The sequence below is a fragment of the Macadamia integrifolia genome, unplaced genomic scaffold, assembly GCF_013358625.1.
Source record: "Macadamia integrifolia cultivar HAES 741 unplaced genomic scaffold, SCU_Mint_v3 scaffold1235, whole genome shotgun sequence".
In the NCBI taxonomy this organism is placed as follows: domain Eukaryota; kingdom Viridiplantae; phylum Streptophyta; class Magnoliopsida; order Proteales; family Proteaceae; genus Macadamia; species Macadamia integrifolia.
The window spans coordinates 147841-171189 of NW_024868128.1; the positions used below are offsets into that span (position 1 = coordinate 147841).

Below are 23349 nucleotides of genomic sequence, written 5' to 3' on the forward strand. Positions count from 1 at the left end.
TAGGATCCATTGAGGAGAGTTTGAGTCCTTTCGCTATACCAACTTTACTTACGATGAAGAAGGATGGTTCTTAGCGTATGTGTGTGGAAAGCCGAGCTATCAACAAGATAACCATGTACATATTTCCTATTCCACAACTTGATATGTTGGATGTGTTGTCCGGATTCAAGGTCTTCTCCAAATTGAATCTTAGGAGTGGCTACCATCAAATTTGTATCTGTCCTGGAGATGAATGGAAGACCGCCTTCAAGACCAAGGATGGCTTGCACGAGTGGAAAGTCATGCCTTTCAGTTTGCCGAATGCACCTAGCACCTTCATGCGTGTTATGACAGAAGTACTTTGTCCTTTTATTGGTCGTTACTTGGTTGTTTACTTCAACAATATTTTGAATTACAGTAATAACCAAGAGAACATAGACCATTTGAAATAGGTCTTGAGTGTACTTCGCACAGAGAAGCTTTACATAAACAAACAAGAGTTCATTCATGCTGTCTAAGGTTGTATTCCTTGGATTTATTGTCTCGTCTAACGGTGTTGATTGATCCGGAGAAGGTCAAGAGCATCACTGATTGATCTGTACCAAAGACACTAACAGAAATCCGTAGCTTCCATGGTTTGGCTTCCTTCTACAGAAGATTTATTCGGATCGCCAGTGCAGTTATGGCACCCATTACCGAATGCAAAAAGGCAAGTAAAGGGAAGTTTGAATGGACACTTGTAGCAACCAACACTTTTCTTCTTATCAAGAAGAAGATGACAAAGGCACTGATTCTATGCCTACCAGACTTTGACCGAATGTTTGAGGTAGCTACAGATGCTTCACACGTTGATCTGGGAGGAGTGTTGATGCAAGGAGGCACCCTATCACTTTCTATAGTGAGAAACTTAATGAAGCCAATAAGCGCTAATCAACTTATGACCTTACTATATGTAGTCGTCCAAGTGCTACGCCATTGGAGACATTACCTCATCAGTAAGGAGTTCTTTTTATATATTGATCATGAGCCGTTGAAGCACCTTCATTCCCAACAGTCAATTAGCAACCAGAACACCAAGTGGGTAGCTGACTTGTAAGATTTCACGTTCGTCATGAAGTACAAGGCCAAAAAAGAGAATAAAGTGGCTAATGCACTGAACCGAAAAGTGCTCACCCCGAACATGTTTTCAGCACATGTTATTAGCATAGATCAAATTCGAGGAGAGTACGCATCTGATCCTGATTTCAGCACTGTTTTTTAATAGTTACAACAAGGTGCACAGCACCTAAAATACTCGATTCATAATGGATATTTGTTCTTTGGCACACAGCTATGCATTCCAAATTCTTCCCTACGCCACCACATTATACGGGAGTTATGTGGAGGAGGTTTGGGAGGACATTTTGGGAAGGATAAGACTCTTGCACAGGTGACGGATCGATACTATTAGCCACGCATTACTAAGGATGTCAATCATGTGCCCAAGAGGTGTCGTGTATGTTAGTTAGCGAAAGGAGGAAAACAAAATACAGGTTCCTCACGCACCATGGCTCGATGTTAGCATGGATTTCGTGCTTGGACTGCCCCCTACAAGAGAGCGGTATGATTCCATTATGGTGGTTGTGGATCCCTTCTTTAAAATGGCCCACTTTGTACCATGTCGCAAGACTTTTGATGCATATCAAGTTGCGAAGATCTTCTTCAAGGAAGTAATGAGATTACATGGTCTGCCTAATAGTATTGTCTCCAATCGTGACGTCAAGTTTATGAGCTACTTTTGAAAGACATTATGACTGAAAACAAATACAAAGTTGATGTTTTCGACTGCATTTCACCCACAGACTTGCAGGCAGACGGACGTAGTGAATAGAAGATTGGGAAATTTGTTGAGATGTTTGGTTCGGAATTATGAGAAGACATGGCCTTCCATCCTTGACATTGTTGAGTTTGCTTACTTTAATGAACTAGACAACAGTCAACAGGTCATACTCCTTTTGAGATCTTGCTTGGAGTTTAGCCAAAGTGACTTATTGATCTTGTTTCACTCCCACCCCAAGCTCGAGTTAGCCTTGAGGCTGACGAGTTCTTACGCCATATTACTGAGGTGCATGCTAACATCCGACGACATATTGCCATAAACATTGAGGTGTATAAGGCTTCAGTTGATCGTCATCGGTGTTATCTGGAGTTCAAACTGGGAGACATGGTGATAATACGTGTCAATCCCCAAAGGTTCCGAACGGGTGTCAATACTAAACTCCACCCAAGGAAGATGGGTCCTTACAAGGTGCTGAAACGAATAGGGCATAACACCTATGTGCTTGAGTTTCCAGATGATATGACCATAAGCAATGTGTTCAATGTGGTTGATCTACATCTTTATGTTGGGCATCATTCAGACGACGAAGATACAGAACAAATGTTGTGACTGCCCCAACCCAAGCCACCTGTCAGGCTACCACTGATGTCATTGAAGAAGTCTTGGATGAAAATTACAAGACTGCCCGCAAGAAGTCTCGGATGAAAATTACAAGACTGCCCGCAAGAAGTCTCGGATGATAATTACAAGACTGCCACCCGTGGTACGGGTTATCACACATTCCTTGTCAAATGGAAAGGCCGTCCACGTAGTGACAGTACATGGATTCATGTTGATGACTTCAAGCGACTTGACCCAGACTTATACAAGCGCTACATGTCCATTACCCATTCATCGGAGACGAATGCTTTCAAGCCGGGGAGAATTGATGCAGCATTGAAGACATATCAAAGGAAGAAGAAGAGAGATGCCGAGTAGCAGCTCCATAGGCAGCCCACAATTTTAGTATGGGGGGTTAGTTTGTCATTTGGTTTGGTTTATTAATTGGTACAGTTTGGGTTAGCCAGCTGGTCCAATTTAAGTCATAATTTGTCTTACAAGTTAAGTCAAGTTAGTTTCCTTTTCAGCTAGTTTCTAATTTCAGCTTTTAGTAAGTATTATAATAGGAGTCTAAATTCAAGTTTCGTTCTTCGGAACCTTCTATTTTATAATTCCCTACCCCCATCAACATTATAAATAATGCATAGGAGGCCTCTAAGGCTCCCACGATTTTTACAAACAAAAAATATTGCTGCTGCTTCTTCTCTGCAAGATACTTCTGTGTGACTGTGTCTGATCATAGAGACGGGTTGGTGTGCGATCCAACGACACCTTGCGGTGTGAAGCCTAGGAGGACCTCCTCCTTAAAGTGTTTTCCTCTTCTTCAAGCTCCCTCAAGTATTCTACTGCTGATTATTGAAGCAAGTATTCACAAACCCGGCTCTGCCCAGAAGTCTCAAAACCTTCTATTTTGGATGCTGGTTATCTGAAGCAATTTCAGCCATCAGAATTGGCTGAAACGTGGATCGATTCTCACTCCCATCTCGACCTCCACTCGACCAGAAGATCTAGTCATTCTGAACAATCATCTGAGAGATATTGAAGATCTCCCAGAATCTGTTTGTGTTTTTTTTTTTTTTTTTTTCAGCCTATACCTTAAGTCAATAGAAGTATTTTGATCTGATCTGATTTCTATGCTCTCCTATGATATTGTTCATGTTGGTTGCACTGTGTAAGGCCTATAGCAGCCCTGTTAGGCCCCCTTGACCTGCTTGCTGATTTGACCTAAGGAACCCTATTTATCGGAATCGATAGCCTGCTTGTTTTCTTACCTGGCGTCCCTCCTATTCTGATTTTCTGTTCTGTTATTGGGCTGGTTATGGCTGTTCTTTTATTAAAAAATCCTGCAGTTGTGAGCTGGTTTGACTTGTCCAACCCAGCTTTACATTACAGCACCCCCAAAGAACCTGATAAAACAATTAAACTGAAAGAAACCTTCTAGTATTTACAACTTACACCCTTGAATGACAAATCTGGACACATTCAATTCTAGCTAGACCAGTGATGTGTCTGGATATCTGTGGTTTAGGGCTCCACACAAACACACATGAATAGATACAGGCCCAACACCAGAAGAAATCATTTTGGTCAGAAGCTGTGTCTTTCTCCATCAGATGTTCTAGCACTAGTTCGCACTCAATCATACAAATGCTTAACTCCATTGTAGCAATCAATAATGCTACCAAACCAATTGGATCAGTTGAAAGATAAAAGAGAAGATGTAAAGTTTGAAAATAGAACTTTTCAAAGAAATATGTGAATAAGAGAGTATGACTGGGCAAGAGAGAGAGAGAGAGAGAGAGAGAGAGAGAGAGCACTTAAAGCAGATAAAACAAAATACTGAATTAATTATTTATTCAACGAAATATGGAACGCTAGAGAAATGAGCTCAGTTAGAAACAAGCCTAGAAACTCATCTTTACCACGACACACAAGTATAACGTAAAACATTGAACTGAATAACTACATTATGTATAAAAAGGTAAAAAGTGTGATCCGTACGAACCTGTTATTTGAAATAGAATTGATGTGATAGTCATGAGCATGAGCATATATTCTTCGACACCCAGCCACAAGACTTGTCTCGTTGCTAGCAACCTAAATATCATAAATGAGACAAACTTTTGAACCACATAACAAATAAAATAATAGAAATCTAATCTGTCCAGTGCAACAAAAGTAAAAGCAATCCATTTTTTGTTGTAACAAAGTAATCAGATAGCCAGGTCTATTTTACACTGAAAATAATTTAATTGAAGCAAGTTGAAAAGGTTCCTCATTTCAAAACCAGGCAGAGAAGACATTAGGCTAGGCTGAGTACAACTACCACGGGTAAATGTAGTGACGGAATGCCTCCAGGGGGGAATGAGAAGTTATTGCTCAAATAACTGCAGGACTTATCCAGACATCCCCCATTTGCAAGATACGGTTTTTGGGTGGTTGATATGCTTGAACCCGCAATACTACCATTTCCCGCAGCTCTTGAGGAATCCACATTCATATCACAAATTTTTTTCACCTTCTTTTCTTGGACCTGCAAAATCTCAAATAGGCCAGAAGCTTAGGAAGATGCAATCCAAGAACCCAAAAGTGACTAATGAATGCAGATGGCTATTTTAGACATTAGCAATGCAAGGCATAGTGTTGCATGCTAAGTGCAAGCCAAACGCAATTCCCGACTAATAACAAATTCAACATTCAAAGTCAAAGGCTGCACCTATAATTTAACATGCAAGGATGAAAAACATTTTTAAAAATCGAAGTACCATAAGTGACCTGCTGTACATTGTACAATACAAAAGTAAAAATAAAAGGAAAAACGAAAGAAAGAAATAATCTTGGTATAATCAGGTACCCAGGCATGTAGTTAAAGAAAAAAATCTTTGCACCCATTGACAATCAAACAAGAACTATCAAAAAGCCATATGCTGAGCAGGTGATGAGATAACTGTGGTAACTGACAAATAAACTGGATGTGTTGATCCACAAAATAAAAAAATGGATGTGTTGAAAAACCACCAAGCAAAGGATTGTCAGAATCATCTGCTGAGCAGTTGTTGAGAGGTAGAACAGTGGAAACTGGAAAATGTTAAGGTTTGTACTGAAGAATCAGCAGAAGGATAATCACTTGTCATCCATAAGCGGTGGAAGAATGTCTTTTTGACATTAGGAAATCCTCTTCCCCAAGCTACTATTCTTATATTCCTTCACTGTTCATCCACAGCAGTAAGATTATATGACTCTAGCTAGCTGATTCAACCAGTGCAAAGGCATATCCCTCTTCATGCTTGAAACAAAAAGATGCACCAAAAGAGACCCACATAACCACATTCATAATGCATCAGTTCATGTGTTTCAACAACTTAAAACCTTAACTACACTAACTTGTTACACAAAAGAACAAATGAAGATCAATAAAAGAAAAATAAAATAAATGTAGCATGCATTATTTTAAAACATTTTGCCTAATAGCAGCCTATTGTCACAACAGAGCCACAAAGCCTGAACATGGCAGTCCATAAACTACATGAAACAATAGATTATGCTGCCCAAAACCATATTTTCAGCACATGCCTAGGCATGTACGACCTAGAGAATGTGTCATGATATTACACTTTAAAGATGCAAACAAGCAACCAGCAATGCATACAAGATATTATCAGTTCATCTCACAATATATTAAGAAAGATATGTTTCTGTCAAAGAAAATGTACACTTTCACAAACTTTAAGCCTAAAAAGAAAATAATACAGGGAAAAAGATGCAATCTTATGTTTCATGAAGAATTAAGGACATAATACAATAACAAAAATACACCTTATTACAACCGGATAGCTCAAGCATCACGAGATATCCATGACAAATACAGAGTAGTTTAATCTCAAAAAAATAACCTAGATTACAGTTCACCATGATTCATGACAAATGCACAGCAGTTTATCCTTATAACTAAAAACTACGAAGACAGTTGATCATTCTTACCTTCCAAAACTTAATTGTCTTGTCGTTAGTGGATAGAAGAAACAAAGCACCATTAGCAGTTTGGCACCATCTTATCTTGTTAATTTTCTCCTCTATTTCCAAACTTTTCAGATAGTCAAACTGATTTTACAACAGAAAAAGTTGCAGAATATGTTAAAACTTCACAGTCCAGAAGAAAAAATATATAGGAAACGTATGAATTCAATCAGCAATAAAATGGAAAGAAATACTTCTGGTTCATGGCTTTGAAACTCTGTTTTGTAACGGAACTCAGGATGCCTACTAATTGGATAATCCATTCGCTCCAGGTCCCTTCGATGTCCATGCTACACATCAAAATTACCGAAATATCACAAATTCAAAAAATAAAATAAATAAACAGAAAAGAATCAAGATGGGAAATAACAATGAGAGAAGAAAGATCAAAGGTAGTCATTGAATGTACATCTTTTGTATCAGTCCTTTCAAATAAAACCACCCGGCCGCCTCGATCACCAGTAGCTAGGTGGTCCCCTGTTTTGTCAAATTCAATTGCTGAAATGATGTCTACTGCAAAAAGGTACTGGGCTGGTTAGTGAATTAAGTACCAAAATGGGAACAGCATCATATAACTTCCAAGAAAGAAGAGTTAAACACAACAAATAATAGTTGAGGTGTAGTCAACGGTGCACCTAGATTTCTGAGAATCACATTTTCTCAATAGACTCGATAATCAGCAAAATCAATTTACTCAAAGAGGTATAGGCTGGGTCAAAAATCTCCACGCACAAGTTACAGTGAATGTCTATAATTATATTAAAAAGATTAAGAACACATACTATGGACCCATGCAGAAGTTACATGACAAGCAATGAACCCCTTTGCAGCAAGAAAACCATGTAACCTCGTCCACCTTCTTATCAGTATAAAGAAACATATACCAAAGGATTGAATAAGATTGCATATTTCATCCGTCAGCAGTTAGCATAGTCTTTGCCTACTTTTCAACAGGATGGTTGTATATTTAATCTCCGAAAATGCAACCACATGGGCCCACTTAGACCCCCTATGCTCAATGTCCCTAAGACCTAGAGAATCGAATTTTGGTGTATTTCTGTCCTATTCTTTCACCCCTTCTATCTCCTTTTGTTTTTCATTAGAAACTTATTTTGGTAGGATTCCTGGAAATTGAATTCTAATGGTATCAGAGTTTTCTATCTATGGACAGGAGTCATGGATAGTGCATTAGCTCCATGATACGATCGCCAAGTGAAAACATGAACATCATGGACACAACATACAACAAAAGGCCACTGAGTGATGCCCTATCAACTAGTCCAAAAATTATATCCTTAGTCCTTCCACAAAGACCAAAATTCAGCAGACTGCATCACTGCATGTATGTATAAACTACTTCCCTCTACTCAATGAATCACACAAAAGAGATATATCTAAGTGGACAATAGCATATTCAAAAATAAGATAATATTAAATCTGACAGATCAACACCAAATGGCTTACCGCAACGGTTAAGGCCACCATCCTATAGGTAGTTACTATGATACTCAGACGGTTAGAACTTAGAACATAGTCATAAGCCATCAGACAGCTTCTAGTTTACAGATGGAGAACTATTATGCCACTCCCAGATACAGAGGTCTACTTCCAGCACCTAAATTGTCCACCAGCACCTTAATAACACACCATTTTTTAAGCAAACAAATCTAGATCACATTAAGCCACAGTTCTATAAAAACCAATAGATAGGCTTTTGATCATTAAACTCCTCCTCAACTGAGACCCTGGCATCTATATTTACTTTATCCACATTCCATGCTGAATTCAAAAATCCAGAGTAATGTAACAACCTTTACTATGATAAATTGGTTTATCATCATAAAATACTGCCCCATCAACAAAAGCAAACTTGGCACTGTAAAAGAAAAGAGAGAAAGAGAGAGAAAGAGTCCTGCGATTTGTGCAAGGGAGTCCCAATCGATGGAGTTGGGGCTGTCCTCCTCTATTCATTATGTAGTAGTTTAATCAGCCTATTACAAGTAGGACAGCAGTCTTAGTAGGACTAGAAACATCAAAACATAATAGGAAACTGACTAACTAATCAATCCTAGCTGAACTAGGACCCTCCTAGTTGGACTAGGACAACTAACTCCTAACATAACATCAGTCCTAGTTTTCCTAGTTAGACTAGGAAAACACCAAGGGAGGAGCCTGCACAATCCACAAGACTCCTCCTTCCTTCTCTTCTCACAATAGCCTTCTAACACTCCCCCTAAAGCTGGAGCATAGATGTTAATCGTGCCCAGCTTGTTACAAATATAGTCCACTCTACCACTCCCCAAGGACTTAGTGAAAACATCTGCAAGTTTCCCTCCTATGCGAACATGACTGAAACAACTCCTTGTTGTAGCTTCTCCCAAACATAATGACAGTCAACCTCAATATGTTTTGTCCTCTCATAGAACACTAGATTACATCCAATATGGATTGCAGCTTGGTTACCACACCACAATTGCATAGACGAAGTACATTCAAACCCAAGTTCTGTTAACTAACTTATCCACATCAACTCACAGGTGATATGAGCCATGGCACGATACTCAGACTCTGTGCTAGACCTAGCCACAACAGCCTGCTTCTTGCCCTTCCAAGACACAAGATTACCACCAACAAATGTACAATACCTAGTAGTTGATTGCCTATCAATAGGAGATCCACCCCAATCAGCATCACAAAAACCCTCAACTCGACCATGTCCATGATTAGAGTAAAGCAAACCACGACCGAGAGCCTTCTTGAAATATCGTAGAACACGAATAATAGCATCCCACCAATCATCGATACTTCTCAAGATCGAAAGAAACTGACTCACAACATTGACAGGAAAGGCAATATCAGGCCTAGTCACTGTCAAATAATTAAGCTCTCCCACCAATCATCGATACTTCTTAGGATCATCTAACAAGTCACCAATTTCAACTGTAAGCTTCACATTCGAATTCATAGTATCCAAAGGCTTGGACCCCAACATTCCAGTCTCTGTCAACAAATCCAGAACATATTTCCTCTGAGAGAGGAAAATACCTTTCCTTGACTGAGCAACCTCAATACCCAAGAAATACTTCAACGGTCCTAGATCGTTGGTCTGAAACTTCTGTTGTAGATATGTTTTCATACCTTGGATCCCTTCAATATCGTCTCCAGTGATGACAGTATCATCAACATAAACAACAAGAAATATCCGTTCCATGCTAGACTTCTTATAGAACATTGAATGATCGTTGTCACACCTTAACAGACCAAACTCACGAACCATGTCAGTGAACCTACCAAACCACACTCGAGGAGACTACTTCAAACCATACAACAATTTCTTCAGTTTGACACCAGACTACCCCTGAGCAACAAACCCTGGTGGTTGCTTCATATAATCCTCTTCAAGTAAATCACCATGAAGAAAAGCATTTTTCACATCGAATTGATATAACGTCCAATGAGAAGATACAATAAGAGATATCAAAATACGAACAGAAGCCAACTTGACCGCATGAGAAAAAGTATGTGTGGCCTTTGGCCACTAATCAAGCATTCGATCGAGCAAGAGAACCATTGGGGTTTATTATAACAACATAGACTCACCAACAACCAATAGCGGGCTTACCCTAAGGTAATGGTATAAGATCCTAAGCATGATTTGAACCTAAGGCCAATAACTCCTATTTCATAGTTGTCCTCCAGCCAGGACTAGACAATACATCTGCAATAGACTTAGGAATAGGATGACAAGACAAAGTGGAAAAACAAGTACGAAAAGAGGAAGACAAACCAAAATAAGAAACAAAATTGGAAATTGGATGTTGGGTACAACTCCGAACACCCTTACACTATGCAATGGGAACATCAATATCAGAAAAGGAAGTACCTAGATCAAAGACCATAGACGAAGATGATGAGGTAGGAGTCGTAGAGAAAGGGGGTGCAGAATCTATACAAAAACGATGAGCGTAGACGATCGTACCGACTGGTAGCGGAGGCACAACGGTGGAAGGTGGTAGCACCACTGGTGGAGGTGGTGGTGGCACCACTGTATCCACAAAAACCTGTGGAGAATAATTTTTTATAACATATAGGGGAAGACCATCATCCATATCAGACATAACAACCGACTCATCGGCCAACCTAACTTAATGTAGAACTGGGATTGCTAAGGCCAACCTAATCTCAAACTATAGGATACTTGTCAAAGAACAACCAATATCCAAAGTAGAACAGCAACACAAAGCAACTCAGGATTAAAATGGAAAACCAAGTCTATAACAACAAACCGATTACAGAATTGTTAAGAATCTGTGAACATAACTAACAATAAATGATAGGGCCATAATAGGGACTGTAAGAGGCCTAAATCCAGCTGATAATATGATCACAAAAATCAAAGCAGGTGTATTGATTTCAAATCTGGACAGCATAGGTCAATAGAAGACAAAACTAGGGAGATTTCTAATATGTCCCAATTGGCTGGTCAGAATTGGACCAGGTTTGGATCGAAGGTAGTACTGGGTGGGAGGGAGGTTAGATCCAATTTTCAGCCACAAAGGATAGCTGAAAGTGTTTCAGACAGCAGGGGATCAAATAGGAAACTAAGAAGACTTCCTGGGCAGAACTGTGGAAGAAGATGTAATCAATTACCTGTAGATGGTTGCAACAGCAGTAGATCCTTGACTAAGTGACAGGAGAAGAAGATAAGCAAAGGAAAAGGACCTCTCGGGCTTCCCACCTCAGAGAGTCAACTAGATCAAACACCAGTTCCATCAGCCTTGGCCCTTGATCAAACACAAGACAAATCTCAACAAGGAGAAGCAGCAGTAGCAGCAATAGCAACAGCAACAGCAACAGCCATGGTTTAATTCTTCAAATCATTCTAGCTTTAGGAGCCTCCTCTTCTTTATTTATAATGATGGGGGAAGGAATTACAACATAGAAGGTTCCTCGAAAGGAAACCTTAATTTGGTCTCCTAATACAATACTTACTAAAAACTAAAATTAGGAACTAACTGAATTTAGAAACTAGCTGAAAAAGGAAACTAACTACTAATGACTTGACTAAACTAATAACTTAACTCCTAAGAAAATAAATATAAGTTAAATTAAACCCAACTATAAAATAATAATAATGAAAAAGGAAACAAACTAGTTAATCCCGTGAGCAACCTTAAAGCCCCCAGTTTAGGCTCATAAAAGTGGCCTATTACACTCAAAACACATAGGATCAAAGGCCCAACATGTATGGAACCCAATACTAGGCTTACTCCTGATAAAACAAGTCTATTTTGGTGATAAATCTGCATCACCTCTCCCCATCTTGAAAAAATTTGTCCTCAAATTTTGTAGTGATGACAAGGAAACAACATGTGAGTTGCAGACATAACCACTCCTAAATGGAGTTTTGGTTGCTTGTAGACTTGTGGAATGTAGTCTTGAAGGCGTGGAGCATTCTCTTCAAAGAACCATGATGACATAACAAACTCTATATGCTCGACCTTTGAATCAACACCCATTGTAAATGTCGTATGCATAGAGTCATCAACGTTGGTAACCTTTTCATCAAGGAATAGAGGAACAAGTTCTCCCTTTTCATCATGGATCTCAAAGACTTCTTGTGGAGTGCTCTCTACCATCATCCACAGCTTCAATATTGTCTACTTTGTTCTCTTCAACATAGAACACTTTAATGGAATCGTCTAGCTCTTGACCTTCTATCTTTGAAGCTTCAAGAACTATCTCTTCATTTGTAACCTTAACTTCAGGTTCTTTTGGTTTGAATAGAGGTATATTCACTTCTCATAAAGGTATTATAGGTGTTATTAATGATTTTGGGACACCAACACATCGTTGCATTCTAACTAATATTTCATTTGTTCGCACCATTTGTTGATTCATTTATATCCAAGGTTCGAAATCTCGTTTTGTTTCGATGTTTCGGTGGGTTTAGAATCACCAACTCGGCGAGATCTCAGCGAGTTGGTGCTTTTTTTTTTTTACTCGGTTGACTATTTCGGTGGTCAAACGGCCATATTTTGACCTGAAACTTGGTGGGTAGCTTGTTTTAAGGTTAATAAATATGCTTAGAACATAAATTTGCAAAAATATTAGAACATGACATTGTTTTAGAGTTGCACTCTTGTTTGGCAGCAACCGTCGAACTGTTCTAGAGAAAATGGTATAACATAACAAGCATCATGTATGCTTCAAAACACTTTAATATTAATCTTTTAGAATATTTTTTCCCATTTTTTAAAATTAATTTTCAATTATTAATCTATTTTTTTATTTTTTTGAAAATTAAAATAAATAACTATCGGCTGAAAAAAAAATTTCACTCCGTTATAGTTATAGAACAGCTAATGACTTCCATCAAAGTATATTTACCATAAAAAGTAACAATTTATGTTAATGAAAAATGCATTTTTAAACCAGAAATATATAAAAATATATATATTTATGTACCCAAAAAAATTTTGACTCTGTGACGTCATAGATCGGCCTCTAGTGTCTAACATATAAAAAATCTAGCCCCATCCAACATGTATTTATGTACTATTTCAAAAAAAATGATTTTGCGGGAAGAACTTTACATTTCCAAAGCTTAGAATGTGTAGATCTTATTATAGGAGTGATTTGGAAGGAAATATGTGTATTGATGTGGCTAATTAGATGCCAATAGAGTGACTTTGTGTTCAAAATGCAAGATGGAACCGAGATTTCACCGAGACAAACGAGACAGGTGAGACAGAGTCAAAAATTTCGACTCTGTCTCACCGAAATGAGGTATTGATAAGCCTTTACAATGTAACATTTCGCTATCTCGCTGAGAAAATACCGATATCTCGGCCGAGATACCGAGATTTCGACCGAGACGATGTACAAAGTGTATTTCGTAGCCTATCTCGTCTCGGCAAAAAAAAATCACGCAATAACCAAGATCTCACGAGATTTGAACTATGGTTGTATCAACATCTCCATCATCGCAACCATCATATCAATAGGAGTGATGCCGATCCGGATTTCAAAGACTGAAATCAGATCGCTTAGGGCCCACAAAAGTATAAATATTTCACTCTAGGCAACCAATGGCAATATTGTAATTTTTGGTACAATTTAGGAGTTTTTAGAGTGAAATAATTGACTAAGGACTTAACAGGAATTAAACCTAAAGAGAAGGATCAGTTCTGGAAAAAAAGATAGTAGTGAGGTTAAACTTAAATAAAAACCAAGAATGAGGAGTCATTTTGAGAATATCAGAGAATAAGGTTAGAAGTGTAAATAAGAATAAAGATCATCTTCAACCTTGTAGCTTTAGAGGGCAACACGATAGAAACCCAGTGGCTAGGAGAGGCTTCAGATCGATCCTTCAACAAGTCTCAGTTTGGCCTAAACTTCCAAACGAAGGCAGCCAACCCTGTGGCCTCTTGATTTCGGTAGACAGGTACCCAAACAGCAGGCAAGATGGTGCGATAATCCCTGCTATTCAGATCTGGATGGTGGCTTTAGGTGTTGAGTTGCAGGTGTAGTTCCTCATAGTAGAGACCACTATCAGGCCTAAGATTCAAGGCATAAGGTCGCCCTTCAATAGTGAACTAACCCCCCAAAGTTGGTAAAGAAGAAGAAGTGAAGGAGACCTATCGATCTCTAAGGTGCTACAACTGTTGCCTAGAACAAGGGCTAGGAGATAGAACCAGCAAGAAGGAGAAGATAAGAAAGGGAAAAGAAGAGGAGAGGAGAAAATCAGAAAAGAGAGAGATGGAGGTCACAACAGTCCATATTCAGCCAAGCAAAACATTTAATTTTCCAAAACTTCAAGTCTGTCTTCACTAGTGTATTACATGGCTTATAAAAGAAAATTCAAAGCATAACATTGGTAACTAATTAAAAATGGGCACTAACCTATATAGAAACTGAAATAAAATCCAATCTAAATAAAAGACTATCAAACTAAATTCTAACTCTAGAAAAGGAAAGCCAATCAAAAGAGATTTCTAAACCCATCGCCCAACTACATCAAGGAATGGTTGAAACCCTCAATGAGTTGTTCTCTGCCATGCTCTAATATCACTTAATGTAGAACTAGGATTGGCAAGGCCAACCTAATCTCGAACTACATGATACTTATCAAAGAACAACCAATATTCAAAGTAGAACAAAATATTGAAATCCTAATTTGGAAGTAATGGAATAAGGACCCCATACATCCGAACGAACTAAAACTTTTTATTGACTTTAGGTGGATAGCTCACATTGTGAAGCTTCCCAAATTGACACGACTCACAATCTAAAGTGGAAATAAAATGGAAACGAGGATCAAGCTTTTGTAAACTCTGCAAAGATGGATGTCCTAGTCGACAATGGATCTGATAGGGGCTGAGGACACTTGAACATGCAATGGAAGTAAAATTGTCTTCAAACAAATAAAGCCCCCCAACTCTACGACCTCTACCAATCGTCTTCTTTGTCGTAAGATCCTGAAAAACACATGAACCAAGAGAAAAAGTTACGGAACAGTTGTAAGCTTGAGTAAACTTATCACAGATAGAAGGTTAAACGAAAATCGGGTACCAAAATAACAGACGATAACGACAAAGAAGAGTTAAGACGAATATTTTCCAATGCCTTTGAGTTTGACAATAGATCCATTAGCCAATGTGACAGTAGCAAAAGACTTTTGAAGGAGGAAAATATACCTGACATACCAAACATATGATCTAATGCGACTGAATCAATTATCCCAAGTCGAGAAGATGAAGAAGAACATACAGTATCATTACCTGTCTAGACAAAAGTAGCAGTGGAAGGTTGAGGAGATGGAGTCTAAAATTGAGTCTACCATACAAATTCTTCATCTATCATCTTGACCATTTTTCCTTTAGATTGTCAGTTGTTCTATTTTAGGCCAATCGAAGGTTACCTGCGGTTGGGGCTAGGGCTCTGATGGAGCTAAAGAATAGATCGAGTGTTGTAGGGATGGTAGGGAAGAAAACCTCTAAAGGGTTTTTCAAACTAAGCTCCAAATAGAAAGGTAGGACCAAAATCAATCTTGGTAGAGTGTCAAAACCCTGACAGCTTTGATCGATTTTTCCACCTCTTGAATACTTCAATATTCAAGCTAAAAAACCAAAACAGCAACCACTATCAATTACTTAGATCTAATCCTTCACACTATATGATTGATTACAGCTTAATCGATCCTTCATCCAAAAATCCAGTAAACTAGGGGATGAAACCACCCCCTCTAAAAATCGTGGAGCCTAGGGAGGACCAGTAACCTGTGATGGAGAGAAGGGTTGTTACTGATGAAAGAAGAAACAGCTTTGATCGATTTTTTCTTGAGAATCAAGGCTTTGATACCATGTAAAAGAAGAAAGAGAGTTCTACGATTTGTGCAAGGAAGTCCCAATCGATTGAATTGGGGCTTCCCTCCTCTATTCATTATATAGTGGTTTAATCAGCCTATTACAAGTAGAACAGCAGTACTAATAGGACTAGAAACATCAAAACATAATAGGAAACTGACTAACTAATCAGCCCTAGCTGAACTAGGACTCTCCTGGTTGGACTAAGACAACCAACTCCTAACATAACACCAGTCCTAGCTGAGCTAGGACTTTCATAGTTAGACTAGGAAAACACCAAAGGGGAAGGGAGGAGCATGCACAATCCACGGGACTTCTCCTTCCTTCTCTTCTCACGACAGCCTTCTAACAGGCACAAAACAGGAAATATAATAGAGGCTTTTCTACTTCTTTACACTACCAAAAACCAACATATTTCGTCATATATCCACCTATTTCTATCTAACAAGGAACTAGAGAGAAGCATTATCTTCCCAAAGTTTAGTTTTAATTATACTGATACAGAACCTAACCTTGTTTCACTAACATAACACCATTGTGCTACCAAATTCCTACCAAAAACCCGACATATTTGAACCAATGATCCTCCACCCCACTTTTACTGATACAGAACCAAATTCCTACCCAACCTTGTTTCACTAACAGCATTATCTTCCCAGAGTTTAGTTCTAATTTTACTGATACAGAACCTAACCTTGTTTCACTAACATAACAACATTGTGCTGCCAAATTCCTACTAAAAGCCCAACATATTTGAACCAATGATCCTCCACCCCACATTAATCTACATAAAACATGGCATTGATAAATTGATACATTGCTAATATTAGTGAGTACTTTTGATGGTTGGTCGGACATCCCCATGAAGCAAGCCAGTTTATTGCAACACTTGAGAACTAACTTATGAGGATGTAAGCATAAAAACACCACCTAAAATATGGTATATATCATCTGACCTGGTAAACCAAATTATGACCTAATCATGAACTAATGACAATGCAAGATAAGCACTTTAAGTGCAACTCCTTATGATGATGAACTAACCATCACTTGGGTAACCATGGAAAAACGGAAAATTGTTAACAGAGTGGACCATGTATGTTGATTGAGGAAAATGACTAAATCTACTACCAAGAAAGAAAAAAATTCAAGCGATTCAATTTGTAGTAAAGGCATCTCACTGAACATTGGATTATTTATAACCTCATGAAAATAACAATGCAAAATCAAAACTCCAATATAGTTGTTTAGCCTCATCTTCCTCCCCTTATGAAGAAGAAAATCCAATGAGTCGTTTTGAAGACTTATAGAGCTAGTGCCAGCTTGGAACACCACCAGTGACCGAAGCAGACCCCTTTGGGATTTGTTTATAAGAACTAAGCTCTATTAAACTCAATTGCATATGGCTAAATCTACCATTAGAAGACCAGCTCAACCAGTGGGTTGTTTTGAAGACTAATAGAGCTAGTGCCAGTTTGGAACACCACCAGTGACCCAAGCAGACCCCTTTGGAATTTGTTTATAAGAACTGAGCTCTATTAAACTCAATTGCATTTGGCTAAATCTACCATTAGAAGACCAGCTCAACCAATGTTATTGTTGGTAGTGTGTGCAAGCCATCGGAAAAATCCTTCAATCAACTTGAACCTAAAACATGTTCTCCTTCACTGATATTAAAACCTCCCTTCACTAACAAACTAAAATTAGACTGCATCAGCTCTATCGAACTCAATTCTATATTGTTGTCTTTCCTATTAAATAAACAAATTAACCAATTATTTCTGTTAATCACCATGCATATCACATGCACTGTAGATCGATTCTTCCACTTCCGTAGTAGCAGGAACAGGCAGACATGCAGCATTCCTCCCTCTAATCAACAACAAAATCACATTTTTCTCCAGATATCCCATAAAATATATATATATATATATATATAAAATGGAGCAATCAATGGTCCCAAATCCCAAATAAGATCGGCGAACCAAACCCTAGCCCAAATTGAATCTAACGGATATCATAAAAGACCCAACAATCCTGTGGATCCAACAAATGGTCATACCTTCCTGAACTTCTTCCCCCGCTGTCCTTTCCCCAAAAACCTGAGAGAATTTCCACTCAAGCGGCGGCTGCGGTGGACCCGCCAGAGCAGCAACTCCCGATTCTTCACCGCCGTTCATTTTCTAAGTGAATTTCCGGCCAAATCGACCAATGAATCCCCGGATTAAGGACTCACGGCATGAAAGGATCAGCTTCTTCTCAACCTTATGGGAAGATCATAGCTTGAAACACTCACAATACACTATGGAAAAAATGCAGGTTTTCTCAGTATTCCATCGAAGACACCGCCAACCAATAGAGGGTTCGTAGAGCGATTGTGTCCCTCTCCCTCTCCCTCTCCCTCTCTTTTCTCTTCTCTTCTCTTCTCTTCTCTTCTGCTCTCCTCTCCTCTCCTCTCCTCTGGTCCCTTTTTTTCTTATTTTCCTCTTTTTTTTCCCGTTCACTTTCCTTTCCGTGGTGAGAGGGAGACCGAGATTGGAAGAAAATAACGGAGCAGGAAATGCGTCCCTTCGAGCTTTCGGAACCAAAGCACTCTTCCCTGACTAGTAGCTCCTGTAATGTCATGCTCCCTTCTTTTTTTTCTGTAATGTCATACTCCCTTCTTTTCTTTTTTTTTTTTTTTTTTTGCTAAAATATATTAAAAATTTTACCCTAAACGAGGAAGTGGATGGAACGTAAACGTAATCTCGCCAGTCGCCATAATGTCCAAGATCTGAAACACCTACGAGACTAATTTTGTAACTTCGTATCATAATCGGACGGCCGAAACGAGGAGATTAGCTATTTTTCTCTTACCTTTCAATCGAACTACTATCGTGTTTGTTCCGGTCCCATCCGGTTTCAAATTTATACGACTAGAGAAAGAATTTACGGATTTACCAAAAAAAAAAAGAGAAAGAATTTACGGAGAAATCCCGGTTTAATGGTGATATAAGTATAAACACTGAGCCTAATAGTATTAAGGCCCCCACCTGATAGTAAATCAGGAAGAACGACCATAATCCCCTTTATAAACCCATGTAATCAGCTCACGCCGTGTGTAAAAGGAACTAGGCCTCAGGTATAGATATAGACTCTCTAGCTCTTTGACATTTTCTTCTCTTGCTTGGTCCTAGAACTCACATTTATTGCAACTATACTGATTAAGCATCAGAGAGTCCCCTTAGAGCAAAGCTCCGACCCTCTTTTTTGTTTTTTTTCTTTCAAGTCTTGTGCCGAAGAAAATGGATGGAAACCAACCCACAATAGATTGGCACCCATTGTGGAGCCAAAGGGACAAGGAAGGGAAGAACCCGACAGAGACCGGAAGTGGAACTTTCAAACTATCATCCACAATTAAGAACGCCACCGTCAACACAACACAAATGGGCTGGTAAGCACATGACCAAGCATCTAGTGGAGGATCATTTTGAAAATATGGATGAAGACGAAAAACTTAGAAGGATGCATTTGTCAAAGGTTAATCGACCAAATCTAGAGCATAGCGTCGAACAACACCCAACACAAGCACCGGTAACTTAAGAGCAGTTCAACACCCTTCAATGGTCTATCCAACTCCTGGCCGAAAGCAGAAGGCAAGCCACCAAACTCCAGAAACAAGCAAAGGCTCGACTATACACAACAACTAGCTGATCATAGACCACTCTCTCCCAATAGTGGAGCCGATTGGAGGTTTTTCACTATAACTATCAAGATCTATGTTGATGTCATGTGTGGAGCCACAACTTCGAGTACAATGACGGTTAACAAAGCGACTTGGATTCCAACAGATCAGACTATAGCCCACCTTTGAAAGAAAAGAAGGAGCGTCGAAATCATGAGAGTTTACGATCAAAAGCATATCCAAGCGAGAAAGTACCTTCTGTTGTAGTCCCCCAATTTTGTCACCAGGCAGTGATGATTCACAAAATGTGGGTAGATCTACGCTTTCTTTTGAAGGAGGACTCGACATTTTGAAATGACATAGATCTAGCTCAAAACCCCAACCTATTTTGAACCTTAATCCAACCCAGGACCTCTACACGGCCAAATGATACCCAGACTCATTATATGCTAATGAACTGGGTCTAAGTACTCTTTGATGGCATGGGAACAGCATGAAAAAAGATTGTCAGAACTCCCCAATTTGCATATGACAAAATATCCTTCCTTGCGAATCTCAAACTTTTCTACACAAAAAATGTGTCACACCCCACCTTCATTAGGCCAAAGTATGCGGCACTGGACACCTTATCGTGTCCAGTCATCCTAACTCCCTCGGATCTCAAAGTTGTTGATTGATATACACACACCAAGATTTCTAAAATCGCATACATATAGAAGATCTAATAAATAGCATTGGTGTCAACTACTTGATATTGAATTCATATATACATACAAAATGTGAATTCCTGACATCTCGATGAGTTCTTACATATCTGATAGTCCTTACTATATAAAAACAAGTTATATACACAAAAAGATAACTAGATTATTGAAATGCACTCATTAATACATGACTCCAAAGACACAGTCATCACACTGGCAGTCAGGTCCATGCTTAGCCTTTGTTTCAAGAATAGTCAACAAGTATCCAAACACAGCTCCAGAAGTCCTAGTGCTGGAATCTGGTAGCTCACTAATATCTCCATCTAAGAAAAATAATAGGGTGAGCTTCACAATCTCAGTGAGGGGTGGAGGCAGGCAAGCAAACACAATACAAATGGTTTAATGCATGCTCCACACCATTATTTGTTGCATATGAGTCCATTTTATTACACTACTTCCTATTCCATCACCAGGTCCATCATCGTGGTATTTGTGCTACGCAAAGTAGGTGGTATCCCCTCCCAAGTACATCGGGCCCTAGAGATACAAGCTAGCTGCAGGCAGGAGTCAGTCTGTCACACCCCGTTCACACTAAACCGGGCCAGTGACCGGGTTAACACCGGTTAACCCAAACCTGTCAGAATCAACTGATATAGTATTTCACCACAACATACACACAACTTGTAATACCCTACTTCTTAAACCCGGTTTGATTACACGGTTGACCCGGTTTAACTATGCAGGACCCGAACCGGAGAGAGTTAGAGCGGGCTCCTTATGGACTATGATGGCAAGGATGACCTTAAACACCGGCTAGCCCGACAAGTCCGAGCCAGTGCCAGAAGAGACGGGAGTACCCAAGCCGTGTACATGCACTTATCATAAGGCCATGTATGGATAAAGCAGGTATTGTAGGCATATATTAAGGTGTATACGTAAATTACATCGTATGCCAAGGGTGGGGTTCGCGCCGAGGCCCGAACTCTGTCAAAAGTCCCAAGTTTTGGCCCTCAGGTGGGAGGACAGGTGGGCGCACCCACCCACCTGAGTGACCCATCCATGTGAACTATCTAGTTATTTAAGAAGTATATATATATATATATAGCATTTATACTTTCTTTTCTTTTCTCATTTATGACACTCGTACGTTGGTGAGAGGAGTAAAGAGGAGAGAGAAAAGAAAGGGAAGAGAAGGAAGAGGAAGAAGAGAAGGATTTCAGCGGCGCCGAAGCTTGATCTTCCCATTCCAGCGGCGGAAGAGTGATCTTTAACACTAGATCTACATTTAGAGGTAAGCAAAGTTGGGTTCCTTAAACATTCACCATACCCAAGGAAAAACCCTTGATTTGAGTATGATTTATTGAGATCTTGTAAATCCCCCTTGAAATGATGAATCTAAGGTTTAATAGATGATTTATGTGTTGATCTTGAAGGATTTGAAGAAGTAATTACAAGGTTGGAGAAGCATTGTGGATTTGAAGTGATTTTTGGGGTTTGAAGGTGTTCTTGAGCAAAGAAGGTAAGATGGCTTCCCATACCTTAAATATAACTTAGATCTAGGTTAGAACCATCCTATAAGACTTTGAAAGTGTGAAGAATGGGTTTGGAAAAACCCCATTTGAATCCCCAAAGAATGGAGGAAGTTGGGAAGAAACAGTAGTTTTCCCGCCAAGACCGGTGGGCAAGACCGGTGGGCCATCTGGCCCGACTGTGGGCACCCGCTTGAGAGGGCAGGGCCTTCGGGCACAACCGGTGGGCCAGACCGACGGGCCAATCGGTGGGCCAGCCTACCCGCCGGTCCAGACTGGTGGGCCAACCAGTGGGCCAGACAGGTGGGCTGTCTGACCCACCTGAGAGGCCCCGAATGTGATTCTTACGTCCGATTGGACCCAAATCGGACGTGCGACCTTCTTTTAACGTTCTTAACATGATTTTGTCATCGGATCTCGTTAATTTTGATCCTAAATTGGTGAAATACTAACCCGCTCACTCATGTTAGGTTCACCAAATCCTACGCTTCTCGCGCCGGATCTCACTCGTACCGAACGGGAATCCTTGTACACTACAGGTAAGTGGGGAGAGGACGTTTAGCCTTGTTTCAAGGCATTGTTTGGCATTCATTTAAATGTATCTAGTCTAGTCATGCCATCATGAATATGCTATGTAGATTAGTCATCCTCACATTGTTATGCATGTGTGTTATGTTACTTTCTAAATGCCAAGTGATGAGATGGTTATGTGATGAATGTTGACATCATCGTGCATAATGCATTAATAGACTAGATGCCGTAGTCGGCTTGGACACGAGTGCATTGGTGGCCCGTGGTATGGGACGCGGTGGCACTATGCAATTGTACTATTGTCATATAGGAGCATGCGGTTTAGGATTTTCACCGTCCCGTGCTACGACCCTTCCCAACAGGGGTTAAGGTGTTGGGTTACCATTTGGGGGGAAGCAGTGGTCGCGATTGTCGGGTCACTGTGGCGGTTAGACATAACGCCCGGCGGGTCATTAGGACAGTCGGCAACCCCGGTGGTATATTTAAGAGGGTCAATCGTACTGCTTTTAAATTACTGGAGTCAGCACCTTTAATTTCAGTCATTTACTTTTCTGTTGAGAGCCGGTGGTCGGTATTGTTTTTACTTTTTAAGTACTCACGGTGGGCCTTCTCTAACAGCCCTATGGGTGTATCGCGGGATAGAGTTCGCGGCTCATACCCGGAGTATACGCGCACTGTGGCTGTAGTAGCACTATACCAAAGACTTAGTAATGTTGCTTAAGTGGATGTGATTTAAAATGTATTGCATGGCATGTAGTGCATATGATTGTGTTTTGATGTGTGGACTGATGTGTGGTCCACTTTTCATTTGCTGAGCTAGTGAGCTCATCCCACGTGTGCACCCCTTTTTAGATGATTTTGCAGGACATACATCTGAGGAGCACGGGGTGGGTCCCACAGTCGAGTTCCCCGAAGAGGACTGGTGGGCCCCTGAGGAGTTAGAGCACGACACTGATTGCCCGTGCGAGAGTTGTGCTGCGGGACCGCAGTTCTGATGCCGAGCTGAGCTCCACTTTTGAGGCCGAGCTGAGCTCTACCATGTGATGCCGAGCTGGGCTCAACCCTTGATGCCGAGCTGATCTCTAGCCTTTGATACCGAGCCGAGCTGTATACTCTGATTTTTTATGGTTTCCTTTAT

At 39.9% G+C, this 23349-nt stretch overlaps 1 protein-coding gene across 3 annotated transcripts in view; it reads right to left on the reverse strand.

The window, feature by feature from the left end:
• Positions 1-18557, reverse strand: part of LOC122063180 (serine/threonine protein phosphatase 2A 55 kDa regulatory subunit B beta isoform-like) — a 54526-nt gene extending 35969 nt beyond the window's left edge. Inside the window, exons 1-6 of one of the 3 annotated variants that reach the window (XM_042626889.1) lie at positions 17846-18557; positions 6825-6925; positions 6610-6705; positions 6380-6499; positions 4722-4931; positions 4404-4495 (exon numbers count right to left, since the gene is read on the reverse strand). In XM_042626889.1, coding sequence (XP_042482823.1) covers positions 4404-4495; positions 4722-4931; positions 6380-6499; positions 6610-6705; positions 6825-6925; positions 17846-17963 — 737 coding nt within the window. In that variant the 5' untranslated portion in view covers positions 17964-18557. Of the gene's footprint in view, positions 1-4403; positions 4496-4721; positions 4932-6379; positions 6500-6609; positions 6706-6824; positions 6929-17845 lie in introns of all 3 variants that reach the window. The other 2 variants (XM_042626888.1, XM_042626887.1) reach the window with 2 other exon arrangements.
• Positions 18558-23349: the final 4792 nt, after the last annotated feature.